Raw genomic sequence first — 17,400 nt, 5'->3', positions numbered from 1 at the left:
GACATTGACCTTAAACTTAATATAAATGCAGCGAGTAACACGAGCAGAAACTGAAAACCATCACGTTAAATCCTTAAACCCGGTCGGTATCCATTCATACTGCAGGCTGTTATAACGATCACGGTGTTTATAGTAGAGGTGGAGACCGTTTCTCCATCAGTTGTGTTATCTGTGACTCACTGATGCAGTGCCCCAATGCTATTTGTGTAACACAGCCACAATGGCTTCTTAGTATTCATGTAGCTGATCAGCTGACACCTGTCTGAGGTCAGGACCTGCTGTTAGGAGCACCCCGGGGACCCCAGCTGGCATTCACGGTGTGATTCTACCCCTCAAAAACAGATCCTGGTCTACACACTGTCACATGCCAGACAGCTGAATATAGGCTATATATATATATATATATACATACATACTATAACGCAGTACATCTCAAAACACAAACTGCCTCTAACAAGTCCAATCCCACGTTTTTTTTTTAAGTGGATCTAATGGATGTGGCATGATTCGGATTCGCCTCTAACAGGATGATCATGCAGACTCTGCAGCAGTGTGATGCAGCCCCGCAGAATTGCAGTGTCTGCAGCAGAGACTCGGTGACCTTGCTTCAAGGTCGCAATGACACTGCCGTCAGTTTTTCCTCTCATGCGCGCACCACGACAAACCCTGTCCCGAGCCCCGAGCCCGCTGCACACATGTGACCACACCAAGACACACACACACACACACACACACACTGCTGTCCTGCACTTATGACACAGCCAGGGTAACGCAATAGTGGCTTTAGCGCTTATTGGTTTTGAACAGACTGGACTATTTGGTCTGTAATTGCTGCCAGGTGAATGCTGGAGTCTCATCCAAAAGCGTCACCAGCACCAGCGACTATATTGTGTTTCAATCCAGCGTCCCAGCTTCTTTTTTTTAATCATCTTTTATTGTTAAATTGCTGAACAAGGTTGTCAACTCCTCTCTGGCAACTTGTCTCCTCTCTCTTTGTGTGCCAGCTGTTCGCAGGCGCACGGGCAGCCTATTTCCAGACGCAGAAGGACAAGAAATCCATGTTGTCTTTATTATCTACATTAAACATAAATAAACACACACAGGACACCATTAAAACACGTCGTTTTATTCATAACGCTTTCTCGCACTTTTCTTTTTTGCTTTCAGACTACTATCCCTTAATTATCTCCCTTTCTTATCCCACTGATCTCCTGATCTCCTCTTCGCCTGGCTCCTGTCCAAATAGTGTAGTGGTGGAGTGAGCCGGTTAGTGTCACAAGACCGACAGCATGACTACATTTTCCACAGAGGTGTAGTAGTCTACTGTAAGGGGGACATGCATGCTGCCTGTTCTCCCGATCCTTTCCTGCAGAGCGCTCCTCTCAATCTTGTAACAGAAATAATAAAAAAAAAAAAAAAAAGAAAAAAATATCCTCACAGCCACTCATAATATTTAACAGTGTGGCTATTTCAGATTAAAAGCACCACGATTATGATAATAATCATTTTTAAAAAAAGTGCTACACCAGCACAAGGTGCAGAATAAGGTCAATAGAAAGTTACATTAGGATTAACGCAGACTGGGTCATGTCTTTTTTTTTTTTTTTTTTTTTTTTCACGAGTTGCAGGCCCGTATTATAATGCTGATGACGTGGGTGGAGGGCGCGTGCGGACGTAACGGAGACTCAGCGGACGCAAATCGGGCAGAGGGCGGAGACAAGGGGCTGACGTCACGAGGCTGCATCAAGCTAGCGGGCGAAAGCTCGGGCGGGAACCGGAAGTCGCCTGGCTTGCGCATGTTGAACATTAGCAATATTAGCTAATTATATGATTCCGGTGTGTGTCAGTATGTTGCGCACTTAAATGATGGCTCTCTTGTGTTAGAATCCAGGGAGTCGTCTAGCAGGAGTACGCTTAAAAAGCTCTACGAGTCGTGAGTTTTATTGTGAAACGCGCTCTTCGCCGGATGTTCGGTTTCCGTCGTTGAAAGTCTTGACGCCGATGTCCAACTACAACCTCGGTTGTGGCAGCCGAAGACGCGAATTTATATATCAGCAGCGTACGGAACCGAGCAGGCGGATAAGACGCCGTGTCGCCGGTTGTTGTTATCGCCTTATCTACACGGTTAACGTAGGGATGCGATGTGAGGAACCCCGCGAGGCTTGGACAGCGCCGTTAAACCGGTCAAACCGTCAGTGGACTTGCCAGCCGCAGAGACTTGACTGACTTCAGATTAAAAAAAAAAACAACAAAAAAAAAAACACACAACCCTGCGATGTTTTTACATTTCCCAGTAAGTAGCTTTCTTTACATTACACAGATTAAGAGAGCGTGTTTCAGCTATTATCATTATTATTATTATTTTCTATTTTCTTGTATCTTATTTTGAAACAGTGGAGATGTCAGCTGTCTGGACGGTAGCCTGATGTGCATGCACGATTCGCCTGGCAGAGCTAAGTTCGCGTGGCCACGTTATTTAACGGGGGTATGGGGGCACGAACTGCTAAATAAATATAAACTAAAACTGTGTAATAATGTGGAGATAAACGCTTCCTGTCCGGATTACACGACACTCGTACGCTACTGATTGATTCGCACGTAAATAAACGCCGTGACACTCAATGCAATGGCGCTAATCGACGATAAGCCGCACAGAAATGTATTCAAAATATGATATGCATGGTGACTTCTTGAGTAAATTAAGCGTGCAAAGGCCCCTGGAGTGACCACGATGCAGCAGATGAGCGTCCTCGCGTGGCTCACAGCGTGTCGTCCTCACTTAAAACGCGAGCACTTCTTCAACTGTACACACTTTTTGCTTTTACATGTGTCTTTTAACCCCCTATTCTAGATTTTTTTCCGCCATATCTTAACACACTGAACTGTGCAAGACCCCCGAGCCTGCTTGACCAGGATTGAGGTCACCGATCTTAAGGCATAATCCACTATGGCAATTAACCTTTCACCGGTCCGAGATCAGTAGGCAAGGTCACCCCTGGGTGCTGTTCTCGCCGTCTCCACAGTGCGCCGCATCTAAAAAAGCCTCAAACTAACACTGAGTTGAATTTACAGTCAAGTGAGATGCCTTATCAGTGTCAATGTCCCCAAACAAGACCATGATAAGACAGCTTTAAAACCATTAAAAGACCAAAAGGAAAGGCTGGTTTGTGCTCTTTGACATGTCACTTTATTCGTGTACATGGGAAAAGTGCATCAGAAGGATTAGCACAAATAAATGAGTTTGTTTAATCGCCTGCATTGATTAAAATCTACATGAAATCTCCTTTTTTAAATGCCGTCTTAAGACGAGTCAAGTTCTGATCAATTACAAAGAACGTGGCTTGTTTCCACATACTACAATCGTGTTGCACAAGTCTGGCGTCGCTTAGAAAACATTCTTTGCTGCAATTTGGCATTAAACGATGTCTTCTTTTCCCCCAGAGCCAGTCAGGTTAACACTGTAAAGCGTAACTGAGACTACGGTATGGTTCGGGATGTAAAGGCTTCATTTATTAATGTTTATTAAACTGGTCTCTTCAATTATTTACAGGGAGTTATCACCAAACTCCGGCTTATGACTTTGTGTAAGTGAGAGACAAGGTGTTGGCTTTACTCTGTCTGTCCTTCAAGCATTCCTGCGACTGTGACCTTTGGAGTTTGTCACGCAGCGTAAGGGGGAGGGTACTCGTGCAGCGTGCAGAAACCTGGATAGATACAGTGGAATATGTATCCGAGGAAGGACAAGTCACAGATACGATCACACGCCTGACTTGCCAGAGAGGAAACAAAAAGTATTGCCAGCACATAGCTGGTGCGTGTCAAGATTGGCACTGCTATTTATTGTAAAGATCCTTTTAAATCATGGTTGTTATGAGGTGGGACAATGTGTAGAGTTACGGCGTTTGAAATGACAAGTTGCAGGTGGGAACCTGAAAAAGCGACTTGGCCGTAAATTCTTTGATGACACTTGTAAAAACCTTTGCTTACTTCGCAGGTGTCCTGATTTCTGCACACTTCGACTGAAAGCAATAGCACCTCTTGAGCTGCCGCTGGGAGTCACTGATATATAGGCTTCAACTTCAGCAACCAGGTAATCTGTTTTTTACATCACCTTTTTATGTTTATGACATATTATGTTAGGCTTTCAGAAAGGATTATGTCTGTTATTTGTGTTCTGTATCCTCCCACTTCCTCAGAGGTCATTCTTGTGAGGCTGTATTGGACTTTTACCTCCATATGTTAATGTCTTCTTAAGGAAACACTGGGGAGGTGTAGGGCTGCAGCAAAATGCATATTATGGAATTATTTTTTAAGGTATTGGCCTCTCATTTACATCCAGAATTGGCTAAAACAGCATAGTGTGCATCATTCTGTTGCAATCAAGCATCTCATAAGGCACGTCGAAAGGGAGGGCTGTGATTGAGACAAATACTGTGTGGCAGGAAGACAACATTTGAGTTCAGTTGTTGTAAATTGTAGAAATCAGTGGCACGCAAATGTTAAGGACCCCTGAATCGACACTTTGATAAGCGTCCCAGAGTCCCTCATCTAATAACATCTTTGCTTTTAGATGTTTTATAACAGAACGTGTGAAACCCATGACCAAACATTGTCCCGCATTCTGTCTTTACGTTACTAATGGATGGAAATTTAGTGAAAACAAATGATTAAATCTTGCTTTCAATTACTCCCCTTTTTGCTCCCGGGTCCCTTGGGATCCCTCCAGGACCCCTGGGTGTCACTTTGAGCCCCACAGTTATAAATCATTGAACATTTCCCAAAAAATCCTGAAGAGAAAGTATTAATATCAGTGTGAGAGGGCCTCCGTGGTGCCACAAGTTTAAAGGTCTTTGTTTTTAGGGACGCTTCCTGCAGCAAATGTAGCAAGACCGACCACTTCCATGCCATTTATGAGTAATCTGAGTAATTTATTAGACTAATGATTCATGTGTAACACACTGACAGTTGCCATTCATCACATTACAACCTTATATCAAGTTGACAATCAGGCCTGCACATATTTCTGACCTTTTGTGATGCTCCTCCATCATGATAATACAGTGTAGTGTAGAGTAATGTAGTGTAAAGTTAAGCACATGTACATTAAAGCATATGAAAGTAGCTTTACACAGTCAGGCTGCCTCTTGAGCTCCAGTGTTTTAGCTCCATCCACAATCATGTACCTGCAGTTTTTAGAGAGAAAGCCGGATTGTAGCCCGGCCCATCTCCCCCAACACAGCACACACAAGCCGACACGAGCTAGCAAAGAGGCGCTGGCAGTCTGGCAGAGCGATTTTCTCTTTAAACCTGTGCCATGATATCACGCCGCCGGGAGACTTAAGTGCTATACTAGTCACCGTTATCAGGTAAGATGCAGCCTAGTCCGGGTTAGAGTGACAGAAATAACCCGTCGGCCACAGGAGAGAGAGAGCTGGTCAGTCAGGATTAACGCTAGCCACTGCTAGCTTACTTAGCTTGTTGTTGAAGCTAATGCTAGCTGCTACGCCAAAAAAAAAAACCCAGAAAAACATGCTGATACGTTAGTTTACAGCACACACGACGCGTGTCTATGACGAGTTAAATAGATAACAGAGCACTTCCGCCCACCTCGCGTGCTTTCAGGCTCAGTTTAATGTGTTTTAATCAATATTTAGAGTGACCACGTAGCTGTTATTGCGTGCTTTATGACATGTTTCTTCACTGACACCGATGATCCACGTTTGAGGAGGCAGATGTGGAAGTGGCCAGAGGTGCACATGGTGGAGAAGGGGGTACTTGTTGGCGTCCTTTTAATGTTTTACCACATTGTCTGTTTTTTATTATTATCTGGGCTCATGTACAAGCCCTGATGTTGTTGGCTGATCCATTCCCCCAGCTTGCAAACTCAGTGCAAAGCGAGCTAAACTTTAAACAGGCTAGGATCTGCTGTGACCCCCCTGCCGCTTGCCAAACAGTGCTACAATCAAGTCCAGAGGGGGCAAACTCCACAGAAAGTGTGGACTGCCAGCTACTATAGGACAGGATTATCTGCGGCAGGACTAAATATGATTAAGGCACGCTTGGTTTGCGGTGAGTGATATCTTGAGAAGGTATTACATCCCCCTGTGCTCAGCGGATGGCAGGTAAAAAAAAGTCTTAATCTACAGCCGTACTTCACTGTATGAGATACTGTCATGTGTGAATGTAAAACACGCGACACTTCCTGTGGTTTTATTTGCAAGTTGGCATCCAGGAAATTACGATTAATCTTCATCAGTGCAGTTTTAGACACCTGAGCTCCGATCACCTTCAAATCACATCACATGTTCATGCGCAGGGTGAAGGATGGAGGTCGAAGTGTTCAGACGATAAGTAAGTAGAACGTGTACAGAAAATCAAGTTTCCCTGATAGTAGTTTTGATTTACAGTTGTCATTATAGATAATCTATAGTATAGTGATATATAACACATTCATAGACATGCAGATTGACAGACCAGGATCGAGCTCTGATTGATTATATGCCATAAACACAGATTGCTGTCTGTCAATCGGCGCGTAGTGAACGTATTTAGTGACAGCGTGTCGGTGCCTACCTGTAGTGAAATCTGCAAATCAAACGGACGATTACTCTCTTAATTAGGCCGGTGGTAACTCGATCCAGTGTGTACAGAACAAACAACTGCATTTAATGTTGTCAGCGCGGGCCGGGCAAACTGAACCGGCTATAAGCAATGCATTTTAAATATTGCAACACTCTGCACACAGATTATCAGCCCAGCTGATAATAGAGGAACGCGTTGTTGGTAATTACAGTGTGTTGCCTTGTATGTGCGCTGTGCACGCAAAAGAAAATCAAAAGTCACTCTCAGGTCTTAACCGCATCAACGGCCATTTAGGCAGCAGAGATTTCATCTCGTCGTCTTCACACAGCGCTCTATTAAGTTGGAACAAGAGCGCGATCGTTGGAGTCTCTGCATTAATGCATCCATTGACGAGTTAAAGCCCGCGGACAGATGTGGCACAAATTACAATTCATGCCATATTGACCGCCTGCTCCTTTTTTACCCGTTCTTTCTGATAAGTGAAGCGCTGCTCACTTAACTTTTAAAAACAGTGGGATCTACATTTGTCATACTTTGCTAAGAAGTCAATTTCAGACAATATGATGAATTATTAGCGATTCGTCTTTGTTTGGCGTGACTATAAACTCCCTTGGCCTCCTTATACGGGTGTAATTGCAGTAGTTGTTCGCTCTTACTACACACTTCTGAATGAATTATTGCCATAATTTGGGCACGGCAGAGTAGAGGTCACAAGAAGAGCCTGACTGATACTCGATTCTTTTGTGTCGATGCTGATACCAATATTAGGGAGCAAGAGAGATTCTGATATCGACATTTAGGCCGATAAACTCACATTTTTTGTCTGGATTGTCTGACATTATGAAATACACAGAATGTATACATAAATTCCACATTTTTTTGCAGCGATCCCTCAAATGTGCTTTGTCAAACACAAGACTCTTTCTCTGCATTTTGTTCGGCAATGAAAAAGTGTTTTCGACAACATATACGCCCACGCTGAGCCCGATACATCTGAGTTAGGTCAATATCGCTGATGCAGTTTAATACGTTAGGTTAAATATTGTTTGAAAATGCGTCGCGTATATTCCAGCCTAGACGCGATTCCATTTGTATTTGACTTGGAAGAAATGACATTTAAGTGCTAATCGTGCACATCTCTGGTGGTCGCTGTGCTCAGTCACTCGAACGCTGGATGGCCATTTGTTACGACTACAGACGGCTTTTAGTTAAATGATCTTCTTTATAATGGAACGCGATGTACGACTGACATTAAGAGCCCTGACAGAAGTCGGCTGCTGGAAGGTCACAACCGGACACACACTTAAGAAATTAAACCTCTTCTTTCTCCTGTCATAAGGATTTTAGTCGTGAGGAGTTCTCTTGTCTCCCTCGGTAAACATCTGGGCAGCATTTTAAAATCAATACAATTTAATCAGTCTGTCCGTGTTACGCTGTCTAAACTTTGTAGCAGTTTGATTCTCACATTTGCCGCAATCTTGACCTTGGACAATCCGAAGAAAACTGACAAATCTTTGGCGTGTGAGAGAGACACATTTTCACGACTTGGAGGTATATTTCATTATTGTTTGCGCTCTCTCAGAGATAGAGGAGGTAATTGTAAGAGTTTACTAATAGATTTAATGATATAGTCGGTGATTGTGCCCCCCTGCAGTACCAGAACTGTGCCACAGATGTTTCTGGCTTATTTGAGAAGTTATGGGTGCAATATAACTGCATATTAGCCATAATCTTTCCACTCATTAGCCGTCTGTGTGGTTTGTATTTTAATTCACGGACACATTTCCTTTCATAGCAAGCGTGAAGTATTTACCGTGTTTGTTCCCGTAATGAAATAGAGAAGTACAGACAGCCTTTGGCAGGCAGGGTGCTGCAGTGCTCTTACTGCCATACTTGAACAGAAGTTATGTGTCTGAATAGGGAAGAGCGGTCACTGTTCATGAGCATAGCGACCTTCATCCAGTCACCTTGGCTATTTTAATGTCTAGAAATGTCACAGACAAAGACTTCACACTGCGGGGGATGACTCCAGGACTGTATGGTTTTATTTTAGGCGTGGATGTTTTCTGGATTGGTGAATCTTAGGTGGTTTCTTTCTTTTTTTTTGACGGCTTATAAAACCGTACCGAGGAAAAAATAGCACAAACACCACGGAGACTAAGTGCTGCTTTAGAACAAGAGAGGGAACAAGGAGGTCTTTTGTGACGTTAGCGTGCTCATAATGCAAAAAAAAATTCTGTGCTTTACGCAGCTCATGCTTCCAGCTAAGAGATTGGATCATGATCTTAATGTGAAATAACTGCAGTGAACTTGGTTAGCAGTCGCTTGGTGTAGACGGCCTTTAACCGATCTTAGACGTTGGTTTAAATGCTACATACTTTTGTTTTTTTTACTGGATTAAGGCAACATTAATTTCAGGTCTTCAGTCCCAGTTAGGAAATTTGGATCCATTTTGATTTTGGCTGCCTGTTTCTTTCCAATTCCTGCATTTTACATTCAACCGTGCCATATGGATGATCCAAAGCCAGATGTTCAATCAGTAAAGCTTTGTAATATTTGGTGTGAGGGCTTGGAGACTGTGTTCAAGGCAGTAGTAAGGTCCTGTAGCTTTTCCACCTCTTTTTTCGTTTAAATATAATATGAAGAAATACCAAATTCAGACTCTTACAAGATTACAGTTATTGTGATTGTGAAAATCTATTATTTGAAGCCTGTTTACGCGTTCATATTCTGACCTTTGCTGCTCCAAAAGTCATATTTTCGTCTTCTTTCACCTGCTGGCATGATAGTGGTTGAAAAAGACGTGAGTTTAAAGGTCAGTGCCTTAACCCTCGTTGTTTTTTTTGTCCCCTCTAGGCATCATGTCTTCCAGGGAGCGTCGGTCAGATGTCTACATAAAGGCGGAACCGAGCAGTCCAGAGGGAGGCGGGGGAGGTCGGACCAGCCCCGGCGGAGCCTCCTCAGACTCCTCTCAAAGCGGAGGTGGTGGAACCAGAGGGGACGGCGCTAAGCGCTACTCCCCGCCACTCTACACGCCAGCTCTGCGGTGCCATTTCAAGGACGAGGCCGGCGACGGGGCCGAGGAGGGCTCCACTGGGAACGGAGCAGGGCGATGCAAGTACGCCCTGAGCACGCTGCCCAAGAGGCTGTGTTTAGTCTGTGGGGACGTGGCTTCGGGTTACCACTACGGCGTGGCGTCCTGCGAGGCCTGCAAAGCATTCTTCAAGAGAACCATCCAAGGTGTGTTTTATAGCAGAACAACAGTGATCACTTAATGTTTTTACCAGATGGTACAAAAATCTAGTTAAATGACACTATTGACCAGCAGCTCCCAGGAAAGAAATTGGCAAATTATATTTTAGACCATTATTGGATTATAGTTTTCCACATACAGCTGCTCACTGCCAGCTTTCCATTAAAAGCTTTTATTTAACTTTCAAACATAAGAGCACAAACTGGAATAGACAAGCCACGTAGGACCCCATCATAGACCAGCGGTACTGTACTTTAACTTGCTTTAGAGCACTACCACCCCGTCTGGTTCGTTCTGGCCTGAGTAAATGTGTAAAAGACCAGGAAGATGTAAGAAACAAAAGAGGGTGGTTGTCCTCCACATCATATGCTCATTCATACTTGTATTTATTTACCATCTTCTGACCTGTAACACTTTCTGTTCCTCTGTAAAGGTAACATTGAATACAGCTGTCCGGCATCGAACGAGTGTGAGATCACCAAGAGGCGCAGAAAGGCTTGTCAGGCATGCCGCTTCACCAAGTGCCTCAAAGTAGGCATGCTGAAAGAGGGTGAGCGCTCTCGGTTCTTTTTCTTTTATTTATTTATTTATATGTGAACGGTCTTTGTGCTGATATTTTAAATGTGCCGTTGGTTTGTGGCTCTTGTTTTCCCCGCATTGATCTTAGAACCGCTCTGATTTTTCACAATGCAGGAGTCCGCCTTGACAGAGTCAGAGGTGGAAGGCAGAAGTACAAGAGGCGCCCAGAAGTGGAGAATGCAACATACCAGAGTGCCCCTCTACCACTGACAAAGGAGAGTGAAAAAGGTGGGATTTATATTCTCGCCTTGTCATGAGTGTTTTGTTCTGCAACAGACTGCGCGGTGTAACACTACTTAGAAAATCAGATGAGATGAAAAGCATCGCAACGACGACTTATTTTTGTTTTACTATCAGATGGCAGCTATCAGTCAAAGCTACACGACTCCCCACTCATAAAATATATTTTGAATTTGATTCTCATCAATCTGTTTAGTTTTTTTTTTGCATTGAAAGGCGTCGTGCTGTTGCTAGGCAGAACAGTATCAGCTGGCACACTGCACTGAGTTTTTACATTTTAAACTTGAGGTGCTCAGAGTGCCCCGTCCAAAAAAAATGTGACACTCAGCTTGCTGGCACCACAACACGCACCTGAACTCATTGGAATGGGTTAGAAAACAGCGCCCTCTACTGCCAGAACACGTCGTTGGACATTTTCAGACAATTCAAGAGTGAAATACCAATTTGCACAAATTCTGACGTCCTTGGAGCTGAGCAAGTTCAAAGGAAAAAAGTCTCATTGGAACTCCTAGAAATTAGATTATGTGTCTGTTGACATGAAGTCACTCAGCAGGTCTAAAGCCTTTATTTGAAATATGGTTATGGATATAGTGCATTTTATAGTGCAGTTAAAACCAGTGCAGAGCAACATGTTATTTAAAACTAAATGTAATGTATTAGTTTGGATAATGAGAATGATTTGTGCACCATATTAATCCATTCTGTGTCTATTTTGTGACGTAGGTTCCTCCAACATCATCGTGTCCCACCTTCTAGTGGCAGAGCCAGAGAAGTTATTTGCCATGCCCGACCCTCTGCAGCCCGACACGGCCCAGCGCACGCTCACAACCCTCTGTGACCTTGCTGACCGCGAGCTGGTCGTCATCATTGGCTGGGCCAAACACATTCCTGGTAAGAGATGCAGAGAGGATAACATGGAGGTGAAGAGCGAGTGATAGCGTGGCAGCGGTGGAAGGGACGCAGTGATCGAATCTCACAGACCAGGAAGAGACTTGCTGCGTCATGTCTGACTCAGACATCTGCATTTATTTAAAGGAACTAGAATACTTTATAAAGCACCTAATTGGTGTAACAAACTAAATGGGTTAAAGAAAATGTCTGGAATAAATAGTCAGGATAAATGACGTTATTGGTGTGTGTGTGCTGTGTTAGAAGAGGAGGTTCTCACTGAACTGATGCAGTGTTAAACTGTTTGACAAGCTAGAGTCGGGTCACCAGCTGCCTACAGTATGTCGCCTCATTATTTGTAAAGACCGTTTGCAAGTCTGCCTCCTCTTCATTTAAAAGCCTCACTCTCTGTGTTTATTCCGCTGCAGGCTTCCTGTCACTGTCCCTAGCAGACCAGATGTCCGTGCTGCAGTCCGTGTGGCTGGAGGTGCTGGTGCTGGGCGTAGCGTACCGCTCGCTCGGCTGCGAGGACGAGGTGGTGTTCGCCGAGGATTTTGTCCTTGATGAGGAAATGTCACGTGTTGCAGGACTGACGGAGCTAAACGCAGCAATTAGTCAACTCGCTCGCCGTTTCAGGGCGCTAAACGTGGACCGGGAGGAGTTTGTCATGCTAAAAGCCATCGCTCTCACTAATTCAGGTACTTATTCTGGTGAATTGAACATTTATCCACACATAAATGGTTGTACAAAAAATATACTCGATGACTCCAAACTAATATTACACAACATATTAACAGTGAGCCTTTTAAAGTGAATTCACCCCATGTTTAGCCTACAATTAAAGGGTGCATGTGCTAATGTCGGAGGATATTTTTACATTTTTCTGATATATAACATCAAGCTTATTACCGCCTCAACTAAATAACTAAATCTTACTCAGTTTCCAGTGAATCAGATACTTCATTAGGAGTAGCATTAACAAATATTAATGCAATCGAACACGACAGCGACTCCAACCTTTACGGAGATAACGATGTTCAGTTTTTGTTCCACCTTTTTTAGAGACGTCTTGATTCAACTTTTTTGTCAATCAAGTAGCCGCAGTTTGCGGTGCTGCTTAATTAATTAGTCACAGTGAAAGGTGTTTCTTAAATGTAGTAGCGCCTGACTGACACCAACACTGACATTAAGGAGAAAAACAGGTTACAAGTTATGTAAAGGAGGCATAATTTAGCAGTGCACTTTAGAGAAACAGTAAAATTAACTTGGAATTTAATGACTGATAATTAACGATGATTACCTCATGCATCTTTTTCTGCATTATAACCTCTAAAAGAGGAATGTTGTCATACCGAGAGATCTTGTGTTCGGTGCATTAAATGCTACTACATGATAAAAAAGAATATTTACACTTCTTAATAGTCTCCTAGTCTTTGGCAGGCAAAAGGTTTGCGAAAACAAACAGTGAAGACTAGAAATAGTTGTGACAAGTTTACCAGTCGTAACCTTTACGTAGACCCCCCTTAAAGAATCACTTAGTATTACTGTCAACAGCAGATCCTGCAGCAGGTCCTGCTTTCAGTACAGATCCACCGCTTGTTTTGTAAACAAAGGCTGTCATTAGTTTGTGTTTTCTGTGTGTTACTGGGCAACACAGGCTTTTCTTTCTGTGACAAAAAGCTTAGAAAATTAAGAAAACACCCTGCTCTCGGCCTAACCAATGCGCTCCCTGCTGTTCTGTCAGACTCTGTTTACATCGAGGACATGGAGGCTGTGCAGAAGCTGCGGGACCTCCTCCATCAGGCCCTGCTGGAGCTGGAATGTCAGCGGCGCCCAGACGATCCCCAGCGGGCAGGACGTCTCCTTTTAACATTGCCTCTCCTCCGACAGACAGCCGGTCGTGCTCTCACCACCTTCTACAGTATCAAGACCCGTGGTGGCGTACCCATGCACAAACTATTCCTGGAGATGCTGGAAGCCATGATGGACTCTCCCTAGAGCCGATAGCAGCAGAAGTAAAGAGGACGCAGAGAAAGACCCAACAGAGACCTAGTCTTCAAGAGTGGATGAGTGGTTTTGTGAGAAAGGAGAGATTATATTAGAGAGTTAATAATGAGGAAAATGGTCCGTTTCCCCTAAGCGACATGAAGAAAGGAAAAGAATATGAGAAATGAAAAACCTTGTAATCATGTCCCAAAGTGGGTATTGGTTATTTGATAGTAAGATGTAACTGCCAAACTTCTGTAAAAGGCTCCGAGATCCGAGAGTGAAAACATATAACATAAATGCCAGAAAACTTGTCAGTATCAACTATTTTCATGGCGTGTTTCATCACAGCATCGATCTGCAGTTGCACAACCGCTGAAGAACATCATTTAGGTTCCCATGAACAGACTGCAACCACGTGGCTTTTTGAACATTTCAAAAAATAATGCAACATCTTCTCATGAAAGCCATAACGACATATCCGGAGAAAGGCTTGAGGGTCCAGGACAGGGTCAGATTGACATGCACATGGAGTGCTTTTATTTACTATAGTTTAGTGTGCCGTTGTAGGCAAATTCATAGGAATTACTTGCAATATGTTAAAAGCAATATAACAACTCGATTATTGTCTGTCACATTTAAAATGTGGATAAACTGGTGAGACGGCTGCTGTGCGTGTACATCAGTAGTTCTCAGCTCTCAGGAGCCCAAGTGTTGACTTCTTTTTAAATCTAACTTCTAGTAGAAAGGCTGGTGTGGGTCGGGGGGAAAGAAAACCTCAAGCACTTCCGGGGTCAAATGCGGGAGTTGGAAACCACTGGTGTACATAGTCTGTGCAGGATTCTTTATAAAAGGTTGTGCAATCGATTTGTAGTCCAGGAGAAGTGCATATGAAGATTGTGTGCTCGTGATATGCTCTACTTGGAGGGTAATATATTCAGTGTTGTATGTTAATCCTGTTGGTACACACACAAAAAAACTGGCCTCCATACCAGCAAGTGTGTGCGTTCGTGTGCAGTCTGAACCAATGAGCTACACTGAGATCAGGGAAGAACACGACTCTTTGACATTAAAGCCAGTGTGGCAACAAGAGTGGTTAGAAAAGAAATGCATATGCCTCATCTGCTTTTTTGTACTCGCCTCCTCCTCCTCCACTAGATCTAACCACTTCAGCAGCTGTGCTGTCCAGAAATAATGGTCTGACCTCACGGACCTGTTTGATTCGTGGACTATAACGTCGGAACACTAACTCATATGATTGATGCGTGTGTGATGAGATTTTTGCTGCATTTTTCTGCAGCAGTGGAGAACAAAGCATAAAAAAAGATCTCGGTTGTTTCAATGTGAGATCCCTCCTTTGTGTACGTGCATCTGTTGAACTAACTTTAAGTAGCCGTTACGGGCTCCGGGCTGCAAGAAATGCAACATATGCAACATCTTCCTTTTGGGGTGTTGAAAACTTGTGTCCTGAAAGTCCGCCTCATTGTTCAGCAGGTTTGTATACTTACAATAGAAGTGATCATTGTAGGAAGCTTCACATGCAATGCAAGGCTACAGCATCTGATGCTGACATCAGATGAGTAAATATATTTAGTGGCCAAAGGGCCATTGATCTTTTAGCCATGTACAGTTCCATTTAAATAAAACAGAAACATGCAATTTATAGTGGAAGATAATAAAGCCAGCAAATGTGATACATTTTTTCCCCCATTTGAATTATATTTGTGCAGCTTACAGTGTTCTGAAATTTGTAAAGACTTGAAACTTGCTTTTTCATACATTTTCCTTTCTAGGATTTAAGGGTATTTTATTTACATCGTGACACTGTCGTGGGTTTGGTATTGAATTGAAGCTTTCCATTCAGGATGTTATGAATACTAATTTTTTTTTTTTTTTTTTATGTGAGCAGTGGTGTGTTTTCTGAAGCTGATTGTCATTTTTAGGGATCAATTTACATGGCTCTATAGATGTTAGCAGTATGGTGAGGCTACAGAGGGGCTACCTCAGGAGGCGCAGTAAGCCAGATGGCCAAATAACTGTGGAGACAAATGTAATTGTTGATCTTTTGATTTGTCAATGTTGGGTTTTACTGAATGTCTTGCAGTTGCGCAAACACCAGAGATAATTTCCTCCTTTGTTTTCACAACTTTTTTTTTGTTTTTACGGTGTTGACGGCTCACTTGATCATGCTTTATAAGACGCCCCCATGGTACAAAGTGTCTCACACTGGAAAGGGCTGGCCTACAGTTGGCATGGTAACGGCGCAGTTTGCAAACTTTAGGTCCTTTTTACGTCGGTTCAAATTGAAAACGGTTCGACTTTGGTGATTCGTAGGTTGCAGCTTACGTGTTCCTGACATCTTAAAAAAGATTTTGTGGTCTCTTGATTTGTTGACTAACCTAATTTCTCAAATCGTAATCCCGAATCTGAAGTGAACAAATAAATATAGATGCCAGAGTATTAAGAGCTGTTAATGTTTCTTCATAGTAACTTACACAAAGGTTGATTTTTTTTTTTTCGCATTAGCATACAATATGGTTTTAGGTACGCCGGGTTAGGTCGGAGCCAAGGTCATCTGATGTGTCACTGTTAAAAAATTATACAGTCATTTGTAGTTTTATTAAATATGTGCGCATTAATATAAATGAGCAATACAATAAATTACCAAACCTCACACATTTCCTTGTATAGCCACAGTGTACATTTAACATTGCCAGTTATAATGAAGAATAGCAACTAAACGTTATATTATTTAGAAGTTCAAATCAATGTTTGTATTTTGAAAAGACTATTTAAATGATTAAATTCTATTTTTTACTCAATTTACCGTTGTTTGTTGACACTGCTTTATTTTTGTGTGTGATATTGGCTGTGAATTTCTGTGTGTAGGCTATTTTTTTCTTGTTTTTTTTTTTTTTTCCGTTTTGTTTCTTTTTAGAGAAAAGCAGTTTGATGTCCTTGTCTAAAACATGTCCACATAAAAATCACTGTGAAAAAGTGAGATCTTCCACTGTCTGACGCAACAGGGAGTGGATTACTGTAGGTGCTTTGTGTTGTGTAATAAATGGACACACCACCACCACACATCACCGGTGTCACCTCTCCCTGTGTATATTTATGTATGTATGTATGTATGTGTGTGTATGTGTGTGTTTATTAGATTTGGGACAGCGTGATAAAGACTACTGCTGAAAACTCTCAACTTCATGATTAATATTTGTGACCGTAACGCACTTTTATATCTACACACACTGATAACTGATGAGGATGAGGGAAGACGATAAATCCTGAGAAACAAATGGGCTGAAAATAATCAATAGAAGATGATTTTGAATACTTGACCATTAACACATACATGTGTTTGTGTATTCATGTTTGCGGCTCTGCATCACTTTGACTGCAGGTGTCAGTTATGTGATTCAGCAATGACAGCTGCTATATTAACCCTGACATGTCTGTGAAGGACTGCCAATGAGTGTGCACGAGCTAAGGTATTAAATAGGCTGAGGGTTTGTAATCGGCACTACGTTTACTATGGCTACAGACGGCTACAGTCGCCTAAAGAGACACTATGTAGTTTGGGAGAAAACATTCAAATTCAGATTTTTAATATCTACAATATTAAAGAGGTAATAGTACATACGCAGACATGTTTATGTTTTCCATAACTGATTAAACAAACCGAGTAAACATTCTCAGAGGAGAATAAGGTCCCCCAGAACTCTGAAAAAACTGGATAGTGCACCTTCAACACTGCTTTGAGTTGAAGCACACATTCAAAAGACTGTTTGTACAGCTAGAAAGGTGGCAGGGTCCGCCACATATAAACTAACCACAGAACTAAATTGTGTTGTCCTTTAAGGTCTGTTTGT

The 17,400-nt window shown here is 42.6% G+C and overlaps 1 protein-coding gene across 3 annotated transcripts; it reads left to right on the top strand.

Annotated features, from left to right (window-relative positions):
* The first annotated feature begins 1,965 nt into the window (after window positions 1-1,965).
* Window positions 1,966-16,726, top strand: esrra (estrogen-related receptor alpha). 3 transcript variants are annotated; one of them, XM_030437710.1, is made up of 8 exons: window positions 1,966-2,293; window positions 3,995-4,090; window positions 9,439-9,822; window positions 10,269-10,385; window positions 10,529-10,642; window positions 11,378-11,545; window positions 11,971-12,240; window positions 13,287-16,726. In XM_030437710.1, exons 3-8 carry the CDS (start codon window positions 9,444-9,446, stop codon window positions 13,538-13,540), a joined length of 1,302 nt encoding a protein of 433 aa, XP_030293570.1. In that variant the 5' UTR covers window positions 1,966-2,293; window positions 3,995-4,090; window positions 9,439-9,443; the 3' UTR covers window positions 13,541-16,726. The 3 variants fall into 3 exon arrangements, with proteins under 3 accessions (XP_030293570.1, XP_030293571.1, XP_030293572.1); XM_030437711.1 differs by lacking the exon at window positions 1,966-2,293 and having other exon boundaries at window positions 3,938-4,090; XM_030437712.1 differs by lacking the exons at window positions 1,966-2,293; window positions 3,995-4,090 and adding an exon at window positions 5,209-5,366.
* The last annotated feature ends 674 nt before the right edge of the window (window positions 16,727-17,400 follow it).

This window comes from Sparus aurata, chromosome 13 (genome assembly GCF_900880675.1).
Source record: "Sparus aurata chromosome 13, fSpaAur1.1, whole genome shotgun sequence".
Taxonomy (NCBI): domain Eukaryota; kingdom Metazoa; phylum Chordata; class Actinopteri; order Spariformes; family Sparidae; genus Sparus; species Sparus aurata.
The sequence above is the reverse complement of the archived record's forward strand: the minus strand, read 5'-3'. Positions and strand labels throughout refer to the sequence as shown.

Bases quoted from the DNA above. Each gene is read 5' to 3' on its own strand.
- esrra (XM_030437710.1), top strand. From the start codon at position 9,444: ATGTCTTCCAGGGAGCGTCGGTCAGATGTCTACATAAAGGCGGAACCG. The intron at 10,643-11,377 runs GTGGGATTTATA...TTTGTGACGTAG, and splicing joins GACAAAGGAGAGTGAAAAAG to GTTCCTCCAACATCATCGTG. The intron at 11,546-11,970 runs GTAAGAGATGCA...ATTCCGCTGCAG, and splicing joins CTGGGCCAAACACATTCCTG to GCTTCCTGTCACTGTCCCTA.